The sequence below is a fragment of the Ambystoma mexicanum genome, chromosome 11, assembly GCF_040938575.1.
Source record: "Ambystoma mexicanum isolate Mex_15411 chromosome 11, UKY_AmexF1_1, whole genome shotgun sequence".
NCBI classification, from domain to species: domain Eukaryota; kingdom Metazoa; phylum Chordata; class Amphibia; order Caudata; family Ambystomatidae; genus Ambystoma; species Ambystoma mexicanum.
This window is the reverse complement of record NC_090934.1, coordinates 213,646,762-213,674,255: the sequence shown is the minus strand read 5'-3', so window position 1 is coordinate 213,674,255 and position 27,494 is coordinate 213,646,762. Positions and strand designations below refer to the sequence as shown.

The 27,494-nt window shown below is 44.5% G+C and overlaps 1 protein-coding gene across 2 annotated transcripts in view; it reads left to right on the top strand.

Annotated features, from left to right (window-relative positions):
• Window positions 1-27,494, top strand: part of LOC138503275 (uromodulin-like) — a 194,545-nt gene that overhangs the window by 84,827 nt on the left and 82,224 nt on the right. For both annotated transcript variants that reach the window (XM_069622877.1, XM_069622878.1), the window contains exon 4: window positions 1,238-1,347. In XM_069622877.1, the coding sequence (XP_069478978.1) occupies window positions 1,238-1,347 (110 nt within the window). The remainder of the gene's footprint in view (window positions 1-1,237; window positions 1,348-27,494) is intronic.

Here is a 27,494-nt window from a genome sequence, read left to right as displayed (position 1 = left end):
AAAATGTAAGTCCAATTCCCAATCAGAGTATTTTATAAGCGAGTAAAAATGTTTTACCTGAAAAACATAAATGTTTTTGGAAGATTTATTTCTTTGCACCTAGTTAATCGTGTACATTAAAAGATACATGTTCACTTCTCTCAATCAGGCAGTTAAAATAGTAGTTTCTTCCTGTGTTGCTATGTGCACTACTAGTCCAAACAGATCCATGGAGCTTTGAGGGTGAAAGCAGGGGCGCAAGATTCTACATGTCTTTCTCCTATCTTTTGTTGGGACCATTTTTACTCCCTGTTTTTATTGTTTGGGAGTAAAAGTGCCCGGTACACACCTTATCTGTAGGGCTAACTGAAGGGGTAATGTGGGCGTCTGTGTAGATCTTTAGTTTCTCCTGTATGGATAGAAGCGCTTAATCTGAAGGTGAATTATTTAAATGACAGCCATTGTATTTTCTTGTCCTTCTAGGGCATTAAATGTATAGAATTCATATATAGAACAATAACATCATTGTTTCTTGTGTGTTTTCTCCTCTGCCTCTTACTTTTGTCTCCCTTTTCATTGTTTCCCCTCTTTCTTTCCAACTTACTTTTTTCCCATTATTTCTCTCAATTTCTCTTCTCAATTTCTTCAATCTTTCATCCTTCATCTTCTTCGTTTTGTTTTCCCCTTTCTCTTTCCTGCCATGTGCTATCTGTTTCGCTCCTAATTCCTTTCTCTCTATCTTTATTTCTTATTTGATGCTCCATCTCTATTGCTTCACATGTTTCTTCTCTGTGCATTGCTCTTACCTCTTGTGTCTGTTTATCCTAATTCATACTCTTTTCTGTTTCTTCTCCCTTCTACATTGCCATTTGCCTTATCGCTTCCTCTTCTTTCTCCCCTTCTTTTTCTTCTATCATCATCTTATTTGTGCTCCCTCCCCTTCTCTTTCTCTTCCTTGTCCTTTTCTTACCCCTCTTCTCTAATTTATCTTCCTCATCCTCCTTTCTCAATACACCTTCTTATTTTTCGGATCTACCTTCCCTCAACTTTCTTCTTTGTTATACTCCTCTTTCTTCTTCCATCCCCTTCTTGCTTGTGCACTCTCTCATCCTTCATCGTCTCATACATCTATTGCCCACTCTCACTTCCCTGTTCCATCATGGCTGTTGTCATCATTACCCTCTTCCTCCCCCTTTTCTCTTGCCTTGTCACCTCTCTCTTGCATATTCTGTCCTCATTTCTCCTTGCTTTATCACAGTCACTAAATGGCAGCATTACTGTAAGCAGCACAGTACACCTAGTGCCCAGCAGTCCTGCACCCAATGTGGATATCCCCATCGAGTGCACCTTCCCTCTCAAGGCCCTGGGGTAAGTACTGGTGTTCACACCGTGACACTGATCGAGTCAATTCACCAAGGCATTACTGTAGTCAGCTGTTTTTGGTCACAGGGAGAGGCCAAAGTTCACTCCAGCTTAATTCTATTGTGAAAGGAAAACCTTTTGCCAGCAAATTAAAAATACACATGCCATGAAACGCTGTTACACAAGGTTCTCAAGATGATCTCGTTTTCCATGCAATCTCAATTTTGCAAATTTCTATTTTTTATCAGTTTCTCTCATGTGAAATAAGATAAATCCTGTACAAAAAAATAGAATATCTGTGGGTGGAGCTTGACAAATTCCAAAATGGTTGCAACTCTTGCTAGCCCTGGATCAAGCTCCCTGCCAGGGCTGTTGGCCCGTTCTGGGGGTGAGACATGGCGTAAATACAGTAAGCAGTTATTTAATTTAATTTCTCCAGCATTGTATCTTTCATCGGTCGTCAGGCTGGGACTCCTCGGTAACAGAGAGCAGTTTAAACTGAAACTGAAAAACCTTCAGTCACTTTTGTGCTCTATCATAGTCATTTTTGGTTATACTGCCCACAGCCAATAGGAACACCTCCCTTAGCTTCTCCCCTGTTGGCCATCTTTAGATTTTTTACCACACGTTAGTATAAGGAGTCCTCAAAAATCATCACTTCAAGGTTTCTATTAATAAAATTGGAATTTAACATAATTTCTATGAAAAGATACTATTTATCAACATCTACTAAATGGCCGACATTAGTAGCGACAGTGCTAGCCCAGTAGACTGTTCCCGCTGCCGGTAATCTTTGACGACGCTCGTCTTTGCAGTCGGACCTACCTCATGGTTGCTGAATCCATTGGGAAGAGCCTGTTCATGGCCTGTTCCCGCTACAGACTGAAAAATGTTTAAGTGGAGGATCACCATGACGATTGCATATACTGCCTCCATCCTCACCATCTGCCAGTCGTTCTGCAACAAGATGATGAGGGACCGTCATCGTCGTCACATCACATGGCTCGAGGACACCTTGCGGTACGGAGTCATGCCTCGTTGTGGCAGGGCAGGACGGCACAGCGAATCCCCTCTGGTAAGAGGTCTAGGTTGCAAGAGGTTCAGGCCACCAGCAAAAAGAGGCACAAGGAAACTCTGGCAATGAGCCCAGATCCTCGCACAGGAACCCTTTGTCACCAAAGGTCAGTGCCCAGGAGGTGTCAACAGGAAAGAAGAGCCAAGGCCTTTTCTATCGCTCCAAGGAAAGAACGTCTTCCAAGTCCACGTCAAAATCTGGTGGCTACTCGTCGCCTTTGGCGTTGGAAGCTGGTTCGTCGGCGAGCACATCATTGTCGACAACAAGCCTTCCTCCAGTCGTCTACCCCAAGGCCATTGACACCGAACACCGGCACCCCATCGACAAAGCCCTCAACACCAACTACTAGAACCAGAGACGTCTTTAAGGGAGGGCAAACTGGGCACTTGCCCAGGGCCCCCACCTTGGAGGGAGCCCCAAAAAGGCTGCCTGATCTGAAGAAGTAAGATTACATTGTTAACCAATCTTAAATAACACACACCAGGATATTGTATGGGGTGCTGCTGAGTCCTTAAACCCATTACCTTTCTGTTTTGACAAGTACATTCTGCCTTGATCAATTCATCATGTATTGCTTTCTGTGTTCACTGTGGTATACATAGTTTGTGTGTTCCTTACCGCACAACCCTGTAGCATTCTTTCCTTCCTGTGGGAATTATGTTGATCATGTGCAATAGGCAACAGTGAAATGAATATTGATAAATTGAGTGCGACAATGATTCAGAAGTTAGTTCAGTGTGTGAAGCACCCATTGCAGAGATATATGTTCATATGCAAAATTAGAATATCATATTCCAGCAAGGCTGGCTGAGCCTTTCCTATGTCTGAAGTGTATAAAACTGGATGCATATGTACTTGGTTTTGCAGAACAACATCTGCTGGTATCAGCAATGTACCCGTACCAGATAGGGAATGCTATAAAAACTAACATGTCATCCGTATGGTGAAGGTCTAGAAATTGGTTTGTTCAGATGAGGTGTTGTAAAACCTAGCAATCGCCTGCAACGATGGCATCAACTGTTAGTCCAAGAGGTGAATAAGTATCCAAATTCAAGACTATGGAACGAAAGCGTTCATGCTTGTATCCTGGCTTTGCCAGCAGACGATACAGTGATCCTGGTCAAATCATCTAACAAATCTTACATTACTTTGCAGTCTTCTGTGAGGTTTGCCTACTTGCATGCTTCTGGCATCGTTTAGCCCATTACTTGATCTTTCTTCTTATGTAGACCATTTGAGTGGAAGGGGTGGTAGACAGAAGAGAGCGGACCAGATGTTGCAGGCCTTAGGCAAGCATATTTCAAGGTCTGCTTTTTTAACACAAAAAACGGTTAGCTTTTTGGTAAAAGTCAAAGGTTTTTATGCACGTTTATAAATGAAAATGTCACAAGCTATTGTTTTGGAAGTATTTAAAGCTTTAAAATACAAAAGACAAACCCAGATTACATTTTTTAAATCACATCGATTGGTATTCTGGTACTTATATACTTCCCTTGATGATGGATAGAATGAAGCTAGAACCATTGCCATTTTGCATAGAACCCTTCTATAATAATTTGTTAAAAATGGTCATGTTTGGTAATGTGATTTGTGTACATTCCAAGTCCATTTTTATAAAATGAGATTGTTTTAGTTAATGGTAAGAACTGGAAAAGAAAGTGTTCAAATTCAGAAATTGCAGTGTTGGCACAAATCCCAGCTTCACCCCTTCAGCCCTTAACCAATGTGTGATCCTGGGCATCTCATTTAATCTTATGTTGCGAGTCCCTAAACCTTTCAAAAGTGTCAGCCCTTCAGAGTGATATCCTTCTCATGGTATGATCTTCATAAAAGACTTATTCATGGTTTCACTGGCTATAGGGTTGCTTCCACTTTAAAAGTGAGCATATTTATATCGCACACCATAGGCATTTGTTCCTTTGATATCTAATGGCAACATTATTAGAAAACCATATCCCACTTCTAATCTCAATATGTCTGGATAAAGACACCTTTCTGGTAGGTTCTAATCTGCATCTACTATCCATGCTACGGTATGTGTAGCGTTCTCCTTCCTTCCAATTGGTCTCCTCCGTCCATGCATGAGCACTTTTGCATTCTGTGAGGCAGCTAATGTGAGTTCTCTTGTCTATTATGGGTGACATGTACCTTTTACATATGGTCCTGCATTAATACTACAGGCTGCACACCTTCCTGGATGTTATTGATAACAATTATCCTGTATGCACTAGAGCAGTAACCTATTCGTAGACTGCTAATGTTGGTCTTCAAATGCTACTTGTTTATCATTCTGATTCGAGCAAGAATGAAGTGGCAAGGGGATTTAAAGGGAGTAAACGTGCTTATTATGCCGCGAGACAGCATATCAACCTATAGGTTGTGAGCGTAATGGGTGGGGGTGGGGTGTGCAACCATTAATCTTGATCCCTTAATTCGTTTGGTTTGGTGGAGGGGGGCCCTAAAAGGTGTCCGTGCCCAGGGTCCCAAAAGTGCATAAGATGGCCCTGACTAGAACTACAACCTCATCGATGAACCCGTCAACGGCCACGACTATCACGTCATCGAGGATCTCATCGACAGCATCTACATCAATGGCTGTGGCACCCTCATCGACAGTCCCATCAACGACCTTGTTGACGGGTAAAAGTGCATCTTCCCATCGGGTGGTTACCACTGCCATTGTGACTAACGTTGTCGACCCTCATTCCAGCAGAGTGTCTGCATTAACGGATCGTCCATGGGTTTCATACCCTAACCTTGGGTTGGCCGTGTTGCTGGGAAGGTGCTATTGTCTCAGAGGAGAGGCCATCAGGTCACCATCTACATCGCCACCATGCACAACATTGTGTCCCAGAAGGCAATCTTGTTCCCCTCTGGGTGAGGCAGGCCTGATCAAACTACCACCTTTACCTCGTCTGTATTCATCTCACATCCATTGCAGAAACAGGAGAGTTTGCCTCTAATGCAGACGGCTCCATGACTGCTCCCCCAAAGAAATATGTCACTTGACATTTTATCCACCTTAACCGCTCTGGTAGCAACCTTGCAACAGCGGCTGCCTACACAATTCCCAGATCTGGTGCCTCATAGGTGTTCGCGGGCAGATGTCCCTCGGCCCTCCAGGGAGGTGGATGACATCCGTCGACCCCCCCACCCCAGAATGGGTGAACACCTGTCAGTAGCGCAGAGGCTGTCAGATACTGGGACAGACACAGGTCCCTACCAGTTTGAGGACATGGTACCTACACACTCGTCCCACACTGACGAATGTGATGATTTGATCTCAGGTGATGGGGTACCAGATGAGATTCCGCTCAGGCACTCAGTCCCTGATGAGGTAGGGACCATCCACACGCTCATGTCCAGTAGCCAAGATGTTCTGCCTTGTGCCGGAAGAGCAGCGAAAGGAGAGTGTTGTACCAGCATAGAGAGAAGCGCATACAAACTGTCATGTCCATACCGCTGTTGGAAGGCGCCAGTCCTTTTGTTTGGAAACAGAGCATAATGGCAGGACTTTGTGGGATAACCGCTCCACATACCAGACTTCCTCCTCTTACAAGACCCTGTACTCATCAGGGGACCAGTACAAAAAGAGGTGCCAGTCCTACTAGGGGTCAGTCCAGCAAATAGACATGACCAGCCCAGGGCCAGTTTCTCCTGCTTCAGCACCCCGGGGGGAGGACGGCTGTCAGGTTTCATCAAAGAATGGGCAAACATCACAACCGATGAATGGGTGCTATCCCTCCTCCAGCAGGGCCACTCGCTGGAGTTTGGGGGCTATCCACCAGACATTCCTCCTGCACATAAACCAGAAAGGTCTCAACACCTCTTGCTACAGGAAGTACAAGCTCTACAGTTAAAGGGCCCAATGGAGAAAGTTCCGAAGGACGAACTAGGCACATGGGTCTACTCCTGCTACTTTCTGGTAAGGAAAAAGCCACTGTGCAGCAAGTCAGGGGGTTGGAGGCCCATATTAGATCTAATGGTGCTCAACATGTTCCTAAAGGCACAAACATTCCGGATGATCCCACTGCAGCAAGTGTTTTCCCAGCTACAACAAGGAGATTTTTTGGTGTCCCTCAACCTCGAGGATGCCTTTTTTCACATCCCTATTTGCCGCTCACACCGGCACTACCTACGTTTCGTGATGGCACGAGTACGTTATCAGTTTAAGGCCCTTCCATTCAGGTTGTGGTCTGCTCCACAGAGTGTTTACCAAATGCCTTGTGCCAGTGGTGGCTCATCTGCAGTGGAGGGGCGTTCATGTCTACCTATATTTAGACGACTGGTTGGTGAGTGCCCCTTCCTATCCTATGGCACAAGCCAGCACTACAACCACCACCCAACGATTGGGTTTCTCCATGAACTTCCCAAAGTCGTGCCTTGTTCCATCTCAGCAGGCGCTCTATATCGGAGCAAAACTCGACATCCAAACCTGCACCGCCAGACCTCTCGGATGAAAGGGTGGCGGCTCTTCTGGAAAAGATGCGCTATCTTGCACTGATTTTCAGGTAGAGCCTTTGCTGGTGGTCAGTGAGGGACCATCTGGTGCAAGGCACCCCCTTCAGGTTGCCAGACCATCAGGCCACTGTCATGACGGATGCTTCACTGGAAGGCTGGGGCGCCCACTGTCAGGACTAGCACGCCAGAGGCCTTTGGTCAGAGGAGGAAAAGAGCCAGCACATCAACCAGCTAGAGCTACAGGCGATATTTTGGGCCCTGAAGTCTTTCCTCCTCCTTCTGACGGGAAAAGTGGTTCGAATTTACACCGACAACACAACATCAATGTTTTATGTCCGCATGCAAGGAGGAACAAGGTCCCCACAGCTTTCCAGGGAGGCTCAAGCCCTGTGGCATTGGGCTCTACATCACTCAATGTTTCTCATTCTCCTCCATCTACTGGGGATTCAGAACACTCGGGTGGACTCCCTCAGTAGGGAGTTGCGCTCTTGTCACAAGTGGGAACTGGATGATACCAGCTTCACCTTTGTTTCAGACATGGGGCACTTCGGATATCGACCTTTTTGCCCCCTACAACAACAGTTGTTGCAAGACCTTTGGCATCTGCTTTCCCCACCCGGAGAGCTTGGGGGGCGCCTTTGCATTTCCATGGGAAGGGAGGTTTATGTATTTGTATTTCCCCCAATTCCTCTGGTGCCTCAAGTCCTTCACACCTTCAGACGATATCGGTGCAAACTGATATTAGTAGTCCCTGCATGGCCAAGACAGTTTTGGTACTCAAATCTTCTTACCCTCTAGTCAGCAGTGCTGATCAAGCTGCGCCCGCACCAAGCGTCCCTATCCAGGAACCAGAGGGTGGTGCTCCACCACAACCCAACCTCTCTCAATCTGACGGGCTGGCTCCTGTATTTTTAGAGTTCAGGGCTCTGTGCCTTCCACATGTTTGCCAGGAGGTCCGGGCCAGGCCAAGAGCTCTGTCCGCATTGAAGTGCTACAAGAGCAAGTGGAAATGTTATAGTGCAGGAACTGTCGACAGCGACCCCAGGCCATCCGGCCGGAGGATCTGTTGCCATATCTGTTGGCCCTGGCTCAGTTTGGCTTGGCATATTCTTCCATTAAAGTGCACCTGGCGGCGATCTGCAGGTACAACCGCTCCACAGCGGTGCCATCCCTGTTGTCCCACCGGCTGGTGAAGGAGTTCTTGTGTGGGCTGTTTCGGTCTTTTGCACATGTCGGTCACCCACCGCCAGTGTGGGAGCTAAATGTGCTACTTGCAAGGCTCATGAGGCTGCCTTTCGAGCCCATGCACCAAGCATCCATTAAACATCTTTCCTGAAAGTTCTTGGTGATCATAACATCGGCCAAGCGATTGGGTGAAATCCAGGTGTTTTCCTCAAAACCGTCCTATTTGATGTTTCACAAGGACAAGGCTATATTCTACGTACGAACCCGACCTTTATGCCAAAGGTGCCATCCTCTTTTCATCTCAATCATCAAGGGGTTTTGCCTGTATTTTTATTAACACCGACAGAGCGAACCCTGCACATACTAGATGTCATGTGCGCCCTCAAGTACTGTGTGGCACGCACAAAGTAATTCCGTATAACTGATCAACTGTTTCATTTGGACCTTCTGGGGCCAGGAAGGCTCTCTCAAAGTCCTCCATTTCAAGATGGATAGCAGCATGCATGTCATTCTGCCATCAACAGGCTGGCAGGCCGCATCCTGGTAGGCCCCAGGCGCTCTCCACTAGAGCAGTGGCTGCCACTACTGCTTTTCCACTCTGGAATCCCACTGCCTCACACCTGCCGTGTGGCCACATATAGATCGTTGCATACATTCACCAACTGTGTCGACAGTTTCTGCAGAAGAGTCTAGAGTCAGCCAGTCGGTTCTGCAGAACCTATTTGCGTGAGGTTAGTAAGTGTCCGGTGGTAAGTTATGCTGGGAGCTTCAACAAATTCAAATAAAGAGGTTACAAAGAAAAAAGTGTAAAATAATCAATCAAGAAAGCCAAAAAAATAGCAAGGGAATATCTATTACAAGACAAACCCAGAAAAGGAACATTGACAACCAAAGCCAAATTCATCACCACTTATGGATCAGATGCTCCAATCCTATGGAGAATATTTAAAAAACACTGGGATATGTTGAAATTAGACACAACACTTCGAAAATAAATTGATGATAAGCCAGGGATCTGTTATAGAAAGACACCAACCCTGCGAAACAAAATAAGTCCTAGTCACCTAAAATCAATAACCAAACAAGATATTGGGAGTATGTTCAAGCAAACACCAATTTATGGAACATATAAATGTGGTAGCTGTAAACTTTGTCCACAAATGGTTAATGGCTTAAAGAAGATTAAACTACCAAATGGAAAAGAGAGAATGGTGAATCATCTAATTAATTGCAACAGCAAATATGTCATCTATGCAATACAATGCATATGCAAAAAGACATATATAGGAAGCACTATCAGAAGACTTAAAACTAGAATATTTGAACACCTGAGAGCAACAAGGAATCAGGATCTGAAATATCCCATAGCACTACATTGTATATTGCAACACCAAGGACTAAATGAAGACGAATTGAAAATATTTGGACTGGAAAAAATTGAAGATCTGCCAAGAGGTGGTAACAAAGAATAGATCCTACGACAAAGAGAATCAAAATTGATCTGCCTTATGGATACTGTGATACCGGATTGAACTCAGACAATTAATTTTTCAATTGGCTGTAATATGAAGAAATCCGTAAAGAGTGTATGAGAATGTATGTATGAGTATAATGTATCATATTATTGCTCGTGTACTGAAATCTACTTTTCCTTATTATGAAAAGCCTTTCCTTTTCTTTCCCTTCTTTAAACTTCTTCTAACTTTAAGATCTCTAAGGGGATAAACAATAGAGAAGTCCTCAGTTCTAGGAAATATGGCATAAAGAATTCTTATCCCAGAGAATATGACTGTTTCTGTCCAAGAGAAAATGAAGTAATACCTCTTGACAAATAATTTAAGGTCAAACAATAGACACAATATAAAATGATACAAAAGGTAACAAAATATAAGTAAACAAGCACGAAATCGGCAAAAAGATGAACCACGCACGTTACGAGATGACGTCATCACGCATGTTAAAACAGAAACGTGGTGACGCCACTCGCGTAACAAGCATAGTGAATAATTGGCATTGTTCAAGCTTATCTTTGAGTGAACAACCTCCGATTAAAAAGATTTAAAACATTACCTTCCAACAAATAATTTACAGTTAAAAAGATAAAATAATTGGTGGCACAAAAAGAAAACATAAAATTACAAAATAGGTGCAGAATTGGCAGAAAAACCGACCATGCGCGCTTAGAAAGCAAATAAAAGGCATTGCCTGCAAAAAGAAAGCAATTCATCTGGTAAAAAAGTGCGTATTCAGAAATGAAAATGGCCGAAAGCACGCAAAATGTAATGACGTCATCGCGTTCACTAAAACGTGAGCGTGATGACATCATAACGTCCCATTAGAACGCATATATAAACGCTTTGAAAGCACGGAAGATTGTGCACCAATTGAAGGCGCCATCGGAGGGACAAGCGTATCCTTCCCATTCAGCACCTATTTCAAAGGAATTTAAAGAGCTATGGTAAGCAAATTTAGCCTTTGGATCCCCCACAAAAATAGCTCCCTTATTGCTAAACTCTAGAGCTTTCTCATTGGTAAACTCTAGAAGTTTTTCTAGATTTTTAATACATGCCCAAATGTTTGTTTTTGTCTTTAATATTAGGCTGAAACAATATCTAAAAACTGGAACCCTTTTTGAAATCTTGAAATAATAGGGATAACAAAAAGCGAATATCAAAGTCAGAAAACTTGTGAAAAATAAAATTGATGAGTTCCACCTAGATTCATGTTATCAACCTTGAGAAAATCTAATTGTCTCGCCTTTCCACTTTTCTTTCTATTTTTTATCAATAATGAACCATTTTTAACATTTGAGTTTGTTTGAGTTTATGTAAAATTGACTTTTTTTAATTATTTTTTTATTTGTATTTAATCAATTTAGATTTTTACAAATGAAGGAATCTTTCTTTACTAACTTGAGAAACAGAGAAGGGTCATTTCCTAAGTACACGCTACTTTCACAAACAGGTGCTTGGCGGAATATCATTTTGCTGGGTTTGGAGAGTTTTTTCCATAGCGATGGTTATTAGTTTGGTAGCCGCTATTAGCCATCTTGTTTTGGCACCCGTAATCAGGCGATTCCACCAGATGTTTTTGTCGACTACGTAGGAAGACTCATATACAGGGCCGAGAAAAGCCTTTCTTTCATGATCGAGTGGCGGGCATATCATCAGAAGATGTCTAACGGTTTCTGTGGCTTGCGGGTCTCTACAGAGTCTGCAAGATTTTTCTTTCGAAGCGTCCCGGATTGCCAAGACTTCCAGGGTGGGTAGGAGGTTTAGGCGGGCTTTCAGGAGAGTTCTCATGAGGCACTTGTTTGGATATTTCGTGCAATATTCCATCGGTTGCTTTAGTTTGTTGAACACAGGTGGAAGGTGGGTTAATAGCTTGTTCGAGACAGAGTTATCGTTTGTTTTTATCCAGTCAAGCCATTCCATTTTTGTTTTTATTCGTGTGGGGTTCTGGATTAGTTCCTCTTCTGAGCAGGCTATTTCTTGCAATGTAAGCTTTTGTTTCCCCACCCAGTTGTTTAGGGACTTGTTATTCCCCTTAGATATTTCTTCGGAGATCATCTTGTATATTTCCAACCTGTCTTGATTGCATATTTTCCAGTATAATTGGGTCGAGCTCTGCGCGACCACTGCCTCCATTGATAGAAGCCCAAGTTCACGTCTTATAGGTGCCACACCTGTCGATTTAGGCAAGCCTAATGTTGACCTCCAGATGAAGCCTTCTAGTTTAGGCCATATGGTCGTTGGAATTGAAAGATTGGCATCCATGCCGTATGTCAGTGCTGGGATTATTTTAGACTTGTAGAACTGAATTGCAGGAAGAATGCTGAATTTGCCGTATTTTCTATCTACTGCACGTAGATGTTTAGGATAATTATGTTGGCAGTAGTGCCAGCGTTTTTTTGGAAACCTGATTGGAGAGGATCCCTGGCTGGAGAAGCAGTAGACCAGTTCTGGAAATGGGTCAGGAGTAAAGTAGCAAAAACTTTGCCAATAACGTCCAGTAGGGCAATGGGACGATAGTTGGAGGGGTCTTCTCTCGTCTCGTGCCTTTTTTAAAAATTGGGACGATAATGGCTTGGTTCCAGGAGCTCCGGATTATCATTCGTTCCTTGCAATGTTTGAAAATCAGATTCAAGGTTGCTGACCAGGCCTCTGGATGTTCCTTCAAAACAGTATTTGCTAGGCCGTCAGGTCCAGGTGCACGTGAGAGCTTCAATTTCATGATAATGGACTTTATGTCCTCTGTGTCAGATAGATAAATCCAGGAGGATTTAGTTGGTAGGTTTACCCTCTCGTTGTCTGTGGTAGGGTGATCAAATAGTTAAGAAAAGTGATTGAACCAGCATTCTTCAGAAACTGCATTTATCATCACTGATTTTGGATGAGACTTCATGTCGTTGATCAGTTTCCAGAATTGTGTGTTTTTTTTGTTGGCTATAGTTTTAATCATGTTTTCTGCATCTGCTTGGTAAAGCGCCGATCTATTGTTTCTAAGCCACTGTTTGTATGAAGTGAGTTCCAGACGGTAGGATTCCCATATATTTGCAGAGCTCATAATAGTTGCCTCTTTTTTTAGTTTTCTTAGATGGCGGCGTCTGATCACTAGGTTCCGGTTATAGGAATGATTAGGGTTATCTGTCTTCATGTCAGGCCCCTTTCGAGGTTTTTTAAATTTGAGGAGCAGTGGAATGTAACTGGTCCTAGATATTTCATCATTCACTTCTGTATCCGCAATGAGGTTATTGTATTCTTCTGTTAGAGACTTGATGTCTTTAGCACTCAAACGCAAGCGGGAAAGCTGATGTTCACCTCGACTGCAACGTTGTAGAATTGTTGATCACGTCTATTGGTTCTGCATGTGAGGTTTAACAAGTTGTGATCGCTGAATTCCGTTCTGATTACCTCAAAAGAGGCTATGCTCAAGTAGATTGTTTCCGCGACAAAGATATAATCGAGGTTTGCTGTTGATTGGTCTCGCTCCCAAGTAGGGATAGTCGGATTATTGTTGGATTTAGCGGCGTTATGAAGTTTCTTAGAGTTCATTAGTGAAACCCACTGTTTTCCTCTTTCTGTCGCTGGAGCATTATCTGTCGGCTGGAGGCAGTTACAATTCAAATCTCCACAGATGAGAATATTTAAAGTTTTGTGTTTGATCATTATTTCGTCGATGATGTTGGCTGCTTCATCACAGAATTTGTCGGATGGGATTCTTTGAGGGTTCCAGTAAGTGTTAATAATAGCCCAAACTTTGGAGTCTTTTTCATCGCTTGTTCTTATAAGCACTGCCAGGAAAGCATAGGTGGCTACAATTGTTTTGATGGTATGTAAATTCGTCCCTGTTCGAATGGCAATCAGTAGGGCAGAAGACGGTCTGCCGAAAGGACCCTTAATTGCTGGAGAGATCTCGACGGTGTAACCGTCAAGTGCAGGTTTCTTCACTAGCCACGTTTCCTGAAGACATAGAATGTCATGTGTTCCAAGATTGTAGCTGCCAGTTTTGGTTAAATGTATATGGCCTCTAGTGTTCCATGACGCTATGGATATCGTGGCGTCTCGTTGGACTACTTTTGTTTGTTCGGGTCGCCGTGATGGAGAGTTGGCTCCCCTAGTATCTCTTAAATCCTGGAGTGAAGTCATCTCTCAGCCAGGACCATGTGTCCTTTGTTGTTTTAAGATGAACGCTGGTCGTCGGCTGGTCTGCATTTTGTTTTGGTCTTACGTGGTGTAGTGGGGACAAAGGTCTATGTTCAAAACAGCGCGCTGTTGGAGGAGTTCTTCTGAGGTTGTTGGAGTTTCTCGAATCGTTTCTATCTTCATATTTATTATGAGCGTCCCGATAATATTTCGAGTGGGCAATTCTTGTTGAGACTTTCCCTGAGGTTCTGGAGTCGTGATAGATGGGTTTTTCCCATCGGTACGGTGATCTTCCCCGTCTTCTCGATCTATACAAGTCTTCCATCTGTGATTTAAATCTGTAATTCTTCACTGCCGGAATTTTGTTGTTTTCCATCTGGTAGTGGTGTTTTTCTGCATCTGGATCTCCGTCAGGATGAAGCCCTCACGGGTGACTTTTGCGTAAGCATCTTGAGGGATCTCCCGAAGCGCCGAATTTTTGATATGGAGATATGCCTTAGCTTGGTTATTTCTGTAGTATGGCTCTATGAGCGTGAAGTCGTCAGATTTTAGTGTGTTGAGTATATCGACCTGTTTGACTATTTTGAGAACTGTTCTTCTATTCAGGATCATGTAATGGTCTTCTGGCGATTTTTGTTCGATCTTGAATAAGCGCACTGCATCGGTCGTTTTGTCAAAGGTTCTTGTCGTAGATTCGTGCATGTGTTTAGTTTTAGCCCCTTTTTCTTTATTAGGTGAAGATTTACTTTGAGCAGTTGATCTGGAGGTTTTTAGTTTTTCGTATAGTTGTTCAATACTCAGGTCATCTGACCGGTCTGAGTTAGAGAGATCCTTGCTCTGGTTAGTTGGTAGAAATTTGCTAGCAGCTTCTTTAAGAGTCTGTAATTGAGCTTCAGTTTGGTTTGCAAGGCTGTCTCCCGTTTTGCTATCAAGTTCGATGATTTCTGCTGAGTCCTCGTATTGTGATATATCGATCAGCGAGCTTTGACAGATAAATTCGTCGGCCGATCGTGGTGATTGAGTTGTCTGATTGGTGACGATAATACCATTTTCTTGTTCTGTCGCTTCACCCGCGAGGGGTAATCTGTTTTCTTTAAGGTTTCCCTTTGCAGAGGGCAATAAGTCTGCTATAGGTTCTTTGCACCTTGTGCTCGATCCGTGTTGAGGGCTTCTTGTTAGCTTTAGTATGGGTGGTTTTGGTGTTGGAATTGATGGTTTTTTCAAAGTGATTTTTGTAGGTGTCGTTTTCGCAGATTCTATCGTTTGAGAGAGTAATTTGTTTTTTTGGGTGGCAAAGAGCGGCGCCGTTTTTGTAGGTTGTGTTTGAGGTATGGTCTGAGCTTCTTTGTCGCCTGTAGATTTTTTTTCCAGACTTACGCTTTGTATCAGCCGTAATTTTTCTTCCAGTACCGATAGTTTCAGATCCCAGGCTTCTCTGTGTTTCTTGTTTGTTTGTTCTAGAGCAGTGATGAACCCTTCAACAAATATCAACTTGGTATTTATCATTGCCGTTACTGTGATGCTGTCCTTTATCGAGTCATTGATGCTTTCGTAAAGCTTTCCAAACGGTGCTAGAGATATTGTAATTGCCGACATGATGGTGGTCAAGTCGTTTTTTTTTTATGGAGAGTCCCTTGGATCTGGAGGAGCTATTTCACTTAGCCTCCTGTTCCTTGGTGGTGAACGTGAGCGTGGTGTTGAATTCATCAAATGTTCTGGGAGAGGCAGACTATCATCTGTTTGAGTTGGTCGGTCTTGATTTATAACTTTCCCCATTTGTTGATCCTGGGGAAGTTGGATCGAAGGTTGAGTCCCAAATGATTGTTGATTATTCGGGACTGGGGAAGATATTGTTACGTTTTTGTCAACAGGTTTCTCTATGTGGCATAGTTCAGCGTTTTGAGGCAGCAGTATGTCAATTTGATCTTCCACTTGTGGAAGTTTTGAAAGTCCGATGTTGGTTGCAGGCTCTGTTGTTCCCAGACTACTAGCTTTAGATGCAGGGGAAAGCACGGGATTCAAGGCGGTGGGGTTAGAGTCTGTAACACTTTCTTTCACGGTTGGTGAAGTTGTTTCGGGTAAAGTTTTCATAGAAGGTCTTCCTCTTTTTAGAACAGCGTTTGGTTCAGGTTCGTTTTTGTCTGTGGTTGATGGTTCCGGTAGTTTTTTTAACAAACAAGGACGTTTTCCTTGCTTTGGTGGCGGGTGGGAGATCCTGGATTGCTTCCAGAATTTCTGCATTCGAAAGTTCATTAACCTCGTCCAACTTTCTTTTGCATTGTTTTTTAAAGAAATCTTTTAGTGCTGATGAAAGCAAAGGGCACGGGAGGTTTTTTTTCCTGTGTCTTTTTTCTTATATTTTCTTTTTGTATTTTGCAATTTTTTTGGTTGAGTATTTTGTTGTACATTCTTTGCCAATTTTTGGGGAGCAGCAGATTCCGGGGCCGGATCTTCCGGTAGTTCTTCAATGAGTTTGCAGCATGTATTGGCGTTGCGGAGTTTGCTTGTTCTTGGGATGGAAGAGTCTTTCGTACTTAGAAGGTTTCCATCATTTAATTCCAAGGAGTTTTGCCGAGCTTGTTCGCCTGTTTGAGATTCCTCGCTGGTTAGTCTACTCGCCGATTTTACCGGCACTTGTGTGTTAGGCAGAGTTTTGATGTGAATACTGGCGTTTTTTTTCTTTTGCAGACATGTTGAATCGGGTTGTTCTTTGTCTGCGTGAATTTGGGCCAGAGTTGTAGATGGTGCTGTTAGTGAATTTTCAAAGTGGATGCTAGGCTCCTGAACGGGCGGCGGTACATCAGCCAAGCACTCTTCTGGTGCGGAAATCGATCCTTTCACAGGACTTGGAGCCTTGTTAGGAGCGGTGTCCCCCCTGCCAAGAGAGCCGAGCTCCAGCACCAATGGACGCTGCTGCGTCTCTACGCTTGCACGGACTCCTCCCTCGCTGACCGGGGTGTCCGGGATGTCCTCCGGTGCTTCCTCCTCAACCCAGGTTTCCGCCCAGACTGCCAGCGCAGGGGCAGACGCTGACCGTCCTCCGACGGGCGGACCGTCCGCACCTCTCGCCACCATAGGGGCCTGGCGGGAAGGCTGAGCAGACTGGGCATAAGTGCAGGGAGAGGAGTTGGTCGAAGATTTCAGTGCATATTCCATTGCGGCAGGCTGAAGTGTTGACGGGGCCTCCGCCACAGCTTTGGAGTTCGATAAGTCCGGATGATCCTTTGCACTCCGGCCCTCTCCGATGCTGGGGGCGAGAGATTCCAAGGTAAGATAATTTATGATATTTGTGGTTTTTGCAACGCATGGAGAGTCGAGTGGAATGTCCTCCGTGTCTGTGTCACCAAATGGAGGCTCCATAGGGGTCGAACAAGACAGAGGGCGAGCGCTGGTTTCTGTCAAAAGGATTCTCAAAGTCAAAGCGGCTTGCTGTTGTCAAGGCACTATCACAGACCACAGGGGTCAGGGAGACCAACCTTGGAGCCTTCATTTTACATGTTGATGTTTTAATTTGTGCCACATCTACAGGTTTAAAGTTGCTTCTTAGGAAACGTTGCTCTGCGGCGCGTTCAGTGCATTCTGCTTGAAGTTCTTGCGGGCCAGGAGAAGTCGCTCCGCTTTCAGGCATGGGGGTTTGACAAAGTCCACAAGGTTTCATCGTAAGGGGTCGCAGACCACGGGAGCCGCGGGAACCGCAGACTACCATAGACTGCCTCAACCTCGCCTCAAGCTCCGCTCACCGCTCCGTGGTACACAGTGGTTTTTCAGTAGTTCAGTGACGATAGAAAGGGTAGAGAGACTGCCGTAGACTGCCTCAACCTCGCCTCAAGCTCCGCTCATCATTTTCCGGTACACAGTGGTTTTTCAGTAGTTCAGTGACGATAGAAAGGGTAGAGAGACTGCCGTAGACTGCCTCAACCTCGCCTCAAGCTCCGCTCACCGTTCCGCGGTACACAGTGGTTTTTCAGTAGTTCAGTGACGATAGAAAGGGTAGAGAAACTGCCGTAGAAGACACGAGCAGTGAATCAAGGTTTATCTTGTGTTCAAACTTTCTCAGCACCTTGTCTGTCGGTGTGTACACTTTAGATGAGTTGCCAGAAAGAGCTTGCTTGTTAGCACTAAGCCAATCACCCTCGGGCTCTAAACTCCAGCATAGCGCTTGTCCTTTGCTTCTGGTAAATGCCTAGTTCATATAACTCGTTTGTGTGTCCCTATTGCGTCTAGTACTAACCTCTAATTGACTATTCATTTGGAAGGCTATGCTGTTTTCCCATAATGTATGATATTTTATTTTCTAGAAATACTCTCCTGATTATCCCTGTTGAATGGAATACAAAGGGTGAAACACATCTAGAGAGATCACAAACCAATTTGCAAAACTAAAAATAAAAGAACACATTTAAGCAAAACTTTGAAAAGTGTGGAAATTATCACTCTGGCGCTCACAAATGCACATTGAAGACTATTTGTGGCCGTCGCAAGTGGATATGTATAACTAATCATAAACTATGCTGGGAGCTTGCCTCCACCCGTAAGTATTGTTGTAATACTGCTTTCTAATCTATTTACAGCTTGTGAATCTATGAAACATCCCTTGCTGGAGAAGGAATAAGTTACTTACCTGTAACTCTGGTTCTCCAGCATTGGTATCTTTCATAGATTCACATGCGACCCTCCCTCCTACCCCGCAAGGCTCGTCCTTTGGCTCTTACTGCCACTCCTGTGTGATTGCCAAACTTGAAGATGGCCGACAGGGGAGGAGTTATAGGAGTGTTCCTATTGGCTGTGGGTAGTATGACCCAAAATGACTATGATAGAGCACAAATGTGACTGACAGTTTTTCTATGTTACTGAGGATTCCCAGCCTGATGAAAGATACCAATGCCGTAGAACCAGAGTTACAGGTAAGTAACTTATTCTTAATACCTCTGTTTCTCCCAGTGCACCTGCTTACCTCCCCCCACCCCTCTGCTTCTACCAGTTGTGCCTGTTCACCTCCTCCATCCCTCCATTTCTCCCAGTGTGCCCGTTTACCTCCCCCAAACCCGTTTCACCAAGTGTGCCTGCTTACCTCCGCCCATCCCTCTGCCTTTCCCAGTGTGTCTGTTATCTCCCCTCACCCCCTGATTCACCCAGTGTGCCTGCTTACCTCCACCCACCCCTCCATCTCACCCAGTGTTCCTGCTTACCTCCCACCACCCCTCCGTTGATCGCCTGTGTAGCTTTAGGGTGCCACCACCCCAACATCCCATCCTAGTGTGTGTAGTTGCCTGCCATACCTAGAGACTTGCCTCACATGACTGCCTGTTGATTTGAACCTAGATACCAGTATGCACTTGCCACCCTGCAATATGGGGCTGGCCCCATACTATTCTATGCTTACTTTAACCATGCATCCATGTGTAGCTTGCCTCCTCTGTACCCTGTGCCTGGCTCCACGCACTTAGCCATTGACTCTGACCTCGCACATATGAGTCGTTGCCGCCATTCAACTTGTGGCTAGCACCTTGTATATGTACATTAATTCTGACCACACAACTGTTTTGTAGCTGCCGCCATGTAAGATGTGGTTGGCATCATGCTCTTGCTTACCGATGTTTACCATGCAATCTTATGTAGCTGCCGCCATTCAAGATGTGGCTGGCGCCATATACCTGCTAAACCAATTTAAGTATCCAATGTGAAGCACTTATTGTAACTTTATGAAGCAACGTGTTTGTATGCCTTCAAACACACTTATGTAACTAAGTAAGCCTTCTTAACAGTGCCACGATGCCCGTGGGCAGTTGGCGCTTTACAAATGCAAATAAATAAATAACAATTTCAATATAAATGACAACATGAAAACATGACAACTGCTTGGCTGTAGTGCTCCTTTTGGAATGGGACTACGCCTGATTTGCATATTGGTTTTCCTCTTCTGTAATGGCGTGGTAGGCTGAGCATCGATGGTCTGGGAGGGACGGCACAGAGCTTTGCCAGTGTTCTTTGATTCATTCTGTGTAACCTGTATTTATATTCTGTCTAAGAAATGTGACTATTCAGTATTCTTATCCTGCAAAACTCTAGAAACAAAGTCAATTCAGTTCCTTTTTAGTTTGAATGCAGTGCTTGATAAATTCCACTAGCCTTGTGTTAAAAAAGGGAAATGTTACTTACCTGTAATCCTAATTCTCCATCCTGAGTATCGTCATGTCTTGTTAAGCACTCTGTTGCTTCCCGAATATAAGTCTGCGCTTAATCAATACCCTAAAAATAATAACAATAATCTTTGAACTCAGAAAAACTGATATTTCAACCCATGTGTTGGATCCAGTAACACTTTAATGGAGAGAACGCCCTCTTTTGAAAAGTGACACATAAATACCTGTCTGGCTTTTCTACTTATTAAACCTATTTATAATTAAGTTATCCCCCAATAAGCACATCAGATCCTATGAGTGAGAAGAAAAGATCCCACAAAGAAGAAGGAAAGGTTACTTGCCTTTAATCCTGGTCCTTTATCCTTGGTATCTTTAATATAATAATAACCCTCCGCCTCCCCAAGACAGGAAATCGGGAAAAGGATTTTAATAAGGAAAGGAGATTCCTTACTCTGTATCTTACATAAACACAAAGTGGCCGTAGCTCTCCGTGCACTGCACTCTATGTCACTGGAACAGCATGGCTGCATAAAGGAAATGAGGGGCTCATTACAAGCTAGGTGGATGTTTTTTGGCAGTTATCCTGCACGAGGTAATGACCACTACCTCTGTAGTATTCCTGAAAATCCTCCCAATTACACGTTTACTGTTGCCGCAGTGCTAACAGCAGTGGTATTGCTGGAATACCGCCAGGCTGTATCCTTCTGATCTTTCCTGCACTTAGCTGCTATCAGGTCTCTATAACCTCTGTTACAGCTAATCCCCTGCCTCAAATAGGTATAGACGGCTACTTGATCATTAAAGCCTGTCAGGGTAGGGATAGTTGCAGGAATATCAGTTCTTGACTTAATGAACATGAATTTGGTTTTATTAATATTAATTATTAAATCGTTAGCCTTGGCATATTGACAGAGCCTCAGAGCGCTATGCTTCATCCCTATGTATGTCTTGTCAAGTAACACAATATCGTCAGCATACGCCATCCATCCTATATGCCTATCCCCCAGTTTTGGAGGAATGTTTCTGACCTCCGACAAAATGTTTGGCAGGTCAGCCAGATACAGATTAAACAGCATGGGGGTAAGCACACAGCCTTGGTTCATGACTCTGTTCGTGTACATTTGTTTGGTCACCCCCCCATGCTGACCAGCCTGACCTGCACAGTGGCAGACGCAGGCAGTTGAATTAGGTAAACCCTAAGGCATGCCCATACTTCGTAGTTTACTCCATAAAATGTTCCAGTTCAGAGTGTCAAAAGGTGAGGTGAAATCAGCAAACAGCACATACAAACTAGCAGACTTCTTGGCGCTAAGATTGTGCATCAAAGTGTTTTGCAACAAGATATTATGGGTGGTAGAGTAGCTTGTCCTGAAATCCACCAAAGATAGAGGGCTCTATGTGAAAAAGTCCTGAGCAAAACGTAGTCATGTGAAAATGTAGTCAGCAAAAAGTCGTTAATAAAATGTAGTCATTCAATACAATCAATCCAAAGTGTGAACATGTTGCCAGTAATAAGGTCGCCAAAAAAGAAATGTTTAAATACGCAAAAGTACAAGGTTGTAACCCTAACAATGACCAAAACCTTTAATAAAACCTCCACAATCACCCTAATTCCATTTATAAAGCTTCTCCTAATTCTAATTACTACCCTGAACTCTTAAAGAACACTGGCCCGTCAGCATGCTAAATCATTTTATTTGCATGTTGCTCAATAGAAAATCAGTGGAAAATGAACCTAATTCCAACCTCATCACCAGCTCGTCACAAATGACATAGCCCTCGCCTTAATGCAAACCCCTGCTCTATTCCGAAACCTTAGCCTCACCCTAACTGCAATTCTAACACTTACCCTAATCCTTGCTTTGCTCTAACCGCTAGGGTTATCTTAACTCCTATCCTACGCCAACCAACATCGCCAGCCCTCCCGACCTTCCCTATCCCTTTCTTTAACACTTACCCAAACAATTACTTTATTAGCCCTAGCCTTACCGTACCCTCTACCCTAGCACTTACCCTGACACTTAGGGCCTGATTCACAGAACATTTTCTTATGGGATGAAACCATTATAAAACACTTCTAATAATCAGGCCCTAAATCTACTCTAACAATTTACCGAACCCCAACATCACCAGCCATACAACCCTGAACCCAACTCTTACCCTAATTCTAACCAAAATCTTTACTCTAACCCTTACCCCTATCCTTACCCCAACCACAATTTTAACCCAAAATCAGGCAATCACAAGCCCACAAAACCATCCTTAACCCTTACAAATACTCCAGCAGTGCCACATTTTTGGCTACTTTTCCACGGCATGTTTTGACTGCCAACCTTGTCACTGCAGAGGTTTTTCCACCACAACCTTATCACTGACTGTTTTAATGGCAACATTTTCACTGGATACCAGATAGAGTATGTGGAGCCCCATGCCAGCGTTCTTCTTGTAATTTATGCTCGCAAGGCCATCAGGGCCCGGCTCCCGGGAAGATTTCTATTTTGTAATCATTCGGTTTCTTTATTTTCTTTTGCCTCTTTTGACAAACGGTTGGAAGCTAAGCTTACAAGAGCACTGATATACTTTTTTGAGTTTATATTTGTTATTTTTTGATTATATAATTAAAACAAAAAGTTACAGAAAAGCCAGCTAGGCATTTGTTTCTATTTTGAAGAGTTTTCTCTCTAGTAAAAAAGTGTTCCAAGATCTCACACATGCGCGAAGGTGTTGTGCGTTTATGTATTTTGTTTGTTTATTTATTTGTTTATTTATTTATTTTAACTGTTTGTGTGCGCTTGTGACTGTAGATAGGCCTGACAAAGTGGCTAATGTTTCCAATAGCGGGTATATGTAAATCCTAATTTGAAAGGCGGGGCTTTAGGTTCTGTGTCATCTAAGTGCATCTAATTAAGTCGAGTGCAGCCCTGGGAAAAATTGGTGTTTTGCCATGTAGCATTCTGTGTGCCCCATGGGAGTGAGAACTAAAAGGATGAACAAGGATCCCATGATGGCGAAGACATATTTTCACAGCAAACATGTATGTTGTTCACTGTGATGAATACTGGTGTTTTTTCAAATGGCTTGTGATGGTGACTGTGCTTGTAAAAATGGGACCCGGTCGGGTTCTGTTGGCGTGAATCAGACCTGATTAAACAGGGCCACCTAGTGGCTAGTTTACATAGTGCATTTTCTTCGGACCGAAGCAGAGTGATATTGGTGACTGGACACTGTGAGGCTCAGCCCTTACCTTACCCAGGGCGTAGACCCTAAATATCACATCTGACCTCAAAAAGCTCAGGAACAGCCTCTCACTGGGCCTCACTCACACTACTTTCAGTCCCTAAGAAACCAAATCAACATTGCTAAAGTGGCCTGATTGAGCATTCCAAGCACGCGTCAGGGTCTCGGCAGCCAAGCCCTTCATCCCCGAAACTGAATGCATTTGACTGAGGCCTAAGGGTTCACTTTTCACTCAGCCTCGCTGCAAATGGAGCAGACAGCGTTAGCTTACTGTATGGCAGGAAAGAACCCCAGACCAAGCGCAGCATGTGCCGTATGCATTCAAAAACCGGAGCCAACCCATCACTGCTCTAGTGAAATGCCGCCGCAGCGAATCCATGCAGCAGTCACAGAACAGAAAGCTGCCTTCGTGCAGAGACCCCGACTCTTTTTATTGGGGAGGGCCTAGCTTATTATTCATGCACCCTGTGGGAAATCGCAGCCATTCCTTCCCTAACAGTGAACAGTCATGTTAAAGGCTCGTTTTAAAGAAGTTCTGCTGTCAGTAGTTTTGCACTGCAGAATCTCCCCAGATCTCCCCAGTGCTGGTGTGTATATTCCAGTATTGCTAGCAAGAAGCTCCTCTTTTTTCAGAGTAACACGTGAGCACAAGCACAAAGTAAATATCCACATTTTAGTAGCGTACAACGAGGGCAAGTGATTTGACCAGAATCACACATTGTGGTCAAGTGGGACATCCGGGACTAGAATCTGAGCACATTTGTGACATATTTAATATGATGCTAGCACGCGGATCCACGGTGTTTAATATGAAAGCACCATGATGAACATGATATTAACTAACTCTAATGATTGTAGATTATTTCTTATGTTCATATACTAGCATCGAATCTCTTCAATTTGGCACCTAGGGCGCCTTGGATGCAAGGAGGGAAAGTGATGTGCCGAGGATAACACAGCGCTGGTGGGTAGCGGGTGCGGATTAGAATTCAGGTCACCGGACGCAACTGTCTGTCCCAATGTTAAGTGCCCTACAGTTCGGCACCTGTCCTCGGCACTCCCCTCGCAACTAGCCTCCATCTCCTTCTTGCTTAATTTCCACCACTAAACACGCATCTCCCTTTCTCCTGACTTGCAGCGTCGCCTCCATTTGCTTTTTCAAATGTCCTTGCCCTGGTCCCCCAATCCCAGTGCACTCATTATACAACTCCCTCCCCTCCCCCGTCGCCTCCCCTCTCCGCGGCCCATCCGCCTGTCCCCTCTCCACCTTACCTGATACCTCTGTGCCTGAGACAACAGTCACCAGATCACATCTGTTCCCAAGAAGTAGATGGTTGGTCCTTCTAGAGAGAATAGTAAATTGCTCAGCGGGTCATAGGTGAAATCTCGGGAGGATAGCTCAGGTGCAACGCGCTCGTCTTGCTAGCAAGACGACGTGGCGCAACACAGGTTCGAACCCCGGGTCGGCACTTAGAAACCGCTGGGTATTAAGAGCATCATAAATAACCAATTGTAATTTTAAAAAAACCTGTCTTTTATGTGCCCCAAGGTACCCCAACATTATGGCCCAGTCACTGGCTAAAAAAAGTAAAGCCGGTGAGTTATTACCAGTGGCACACTTCACAGCACATGCTGTAACATAAATATTGAAGCACATGTGTCACTTGGGTAGTCAGATATGTCACTTGGGTTTAGCGCCAGCAGAAAGCGCTAGGCTGTTACCCATGGATGCCCAATGCAAAGTATGTGGCATTTTATCATAAGAATTGGCCCCTCCAACATGAAGCAGCCATGATCCCGTGTACTGCAATGCCCCCTCCCCTCGCACATCCCCTGTACTTGCGCGATCTCAATGTCACCAGGCCTAGTAAGATCGTTGTCTCTGTCGTCTCTTTGTTTCCCCTCCCTTGCCTCGTTGCGCCTTGAAACACTTGTGTATAGGTGCGTTATTAATGCCATATCATATCATAGTCATTGCTAAAACCTGTAGGCCTGGTTCTATAGGTGAAGCAAGAGGGCATCACTGGCCCCACAGAAAAACAAACACTCAATGCTTGGGAGGAAAGGCCTTCGCCGCTTTTATTCAAAATTGGCATCGGATTATAAACAGTATATACAAGACAACAGGACCCCTTCCTCAAGACAGAGCATAATACTTTAATTAGCGCAATGGCTGTGACAAGACCCGGCACCGAGCACGGCAACTACCGCATGTGTCCCCACACCTCCAATTTTCATATGGGGAGCAACCATGGCCATCCATGGACACCTTCCCCTGACACCCAGTGGGCAACCAATGGGTAGGAGCCTGGGCTTCAGGACCTGTATGTCTGCCATGCATCCTGACTTCCCCAAACCCATAACCTTGCGAGATGAATTTAGGTAGAGTCCACACTTTAGCCTCCTTCTCTCACCTAACATTTTTGTAGGGGTCGCTTGAATCTCCGGTACAATGTGTGGCACCTACCAGCGGGCACCCACTCCCCCACCGCAGCTTACATCTTTAAACAGGGATACCTGTCCAAGGATTGTTTCCAGAAAGACAGCACTGCCCTCCTAAGGTAAAATTATAATTATAATTGGTTATTTATAACGCGCTGAATACCGAAGAGGTTTCTAAGCGCAGCAGGGATTCGAACCTGTGTTGCTCGGTTTCGTCTTGGAACAAGCGTGTTGCCACTGAGCTATACTACCTGTGCCAAATGAACCCCATCAGAGTGAAGAAACGTTTTTTCAGACAATGACAACAACCCATGCCTGATGTTCAGCAAACAAGGGCCTCGAGTCAATCTTGATAACTCAATGTTCCATTTTTTAACTGCTGCATTCAGAGCCTGTGCAGAGATGCCTATACCCCAAGCAGTACATGGAATCATCTCCGACCCAAATAAAGGAGTGACGGGTAAACAAGAGCACAGCAATGCAGATTCACTCAGCTAAAACCCCCATACACTCCCCCCCATCGCCCCCTCCCCGACTCCCCAAGTGCACCATGTAATTTCCCACCAAATGAAGTATACAGCAATCCGGTTTAGGGAACTCTTTATCCCACAAAGCCTTCAGAACAACTTGGCGCAGATGGCACAACTTCATGCCCGTGCCTCAAAGCCAGAAACAGGCGATCTCCTTCCCAAGAAGTAGGGTGATATTGTATGTAAATATGTGCTCTGTAAAGTGCTTTGGATAAAGGCGCTATATAAATAACACATCATTATCATCATCATTATTATCATTATCTCCTGGGTGAACGACCACTGCTGTCAGCTCATCTGTTAGAAACGTTGGGCTGCTTGGAAAATAAAAGAATGCCCACATAACTAGAATACCAAACTTTTTCTGGGGACAAGAACTGATCTGAAAAAGAGAAACAAGAGTAAAGGCATGCACAAAATGTTTGACCCCGCCTTCCGAAACAGGACCATGCAGCATACTTGAGGGGCGATTGCAAGCTCAAGTAATGCAGGGCGAACATACCTCTCAAAACATCCAGACTTTCATCTGCCAACCCCTTTTACGTCAGCCGCCCCCATACCAAACTAAATGTTGTAGTTGCAGCCCCAATACGAAATGAGTGAGACGACTAGCCCACGAACAAACAATACCAGCCTGTTGAAGCACCATACCAAAACCCCTCAAAAACGGATATTTGGTCATTAGGGAACCCTCAAAATTAACTAGAAGATTAGATTGGGGAATTCTGGCCTTGGGGCGCCTCGAGAGGGCACTGGGGCTGCTCCGGTGCTGCAAACAGTTGCACCCACTGGCCCCGACCAGTCTGGTCTGTCTTAGACTTGTTTATCTTTCGAACGCAGACTTTGGCCTTCAACCTGGACATCCTGATACTTAATTGCATGCTCTACATCTGACTTTCAAAGTGCCACCAACTCGCTTATGCGAAAGCGCCAAAGAAGGCCAGGATCTAAGCCAGCCAAACACTAGAACCTCATACAGTGAAATACATAAACCAGGCAAAGCAATAAGAGGGGCCTGTCAGATTTCGAACCAAGATCACCAACCTGTACTCTCGAGAACCATGCAGTTAATACATCTACGAGAGAAATTGGAACGGAACGCTCTAATGTAGCCACAGAGCTTTGGGTTCCCTTTCCTCCCCAACTGTGGGGAGCGTTGGAACGGGTGGGGTGATGTTCTGTCCTTCCCAAGTGCGAGGAAGGCGCTGGAACAAGTGGCGTGATGATTCGGGACCAGATGGATCGCAATGATGGGGACTATGAGGAAACAAACCTAAAACAATGAGTAATATGGCTCGGCATAGGCAAAATCCCCCATACCCTCTCCGGAAGTGGATTACCTGGGAGAGGGAAAGCGATCTCTTTAATCATATTCATATGTCCAATATAACTTTTCAGCCATTCCAACGAAAAACGTGATGGGTACTTGGTCTGT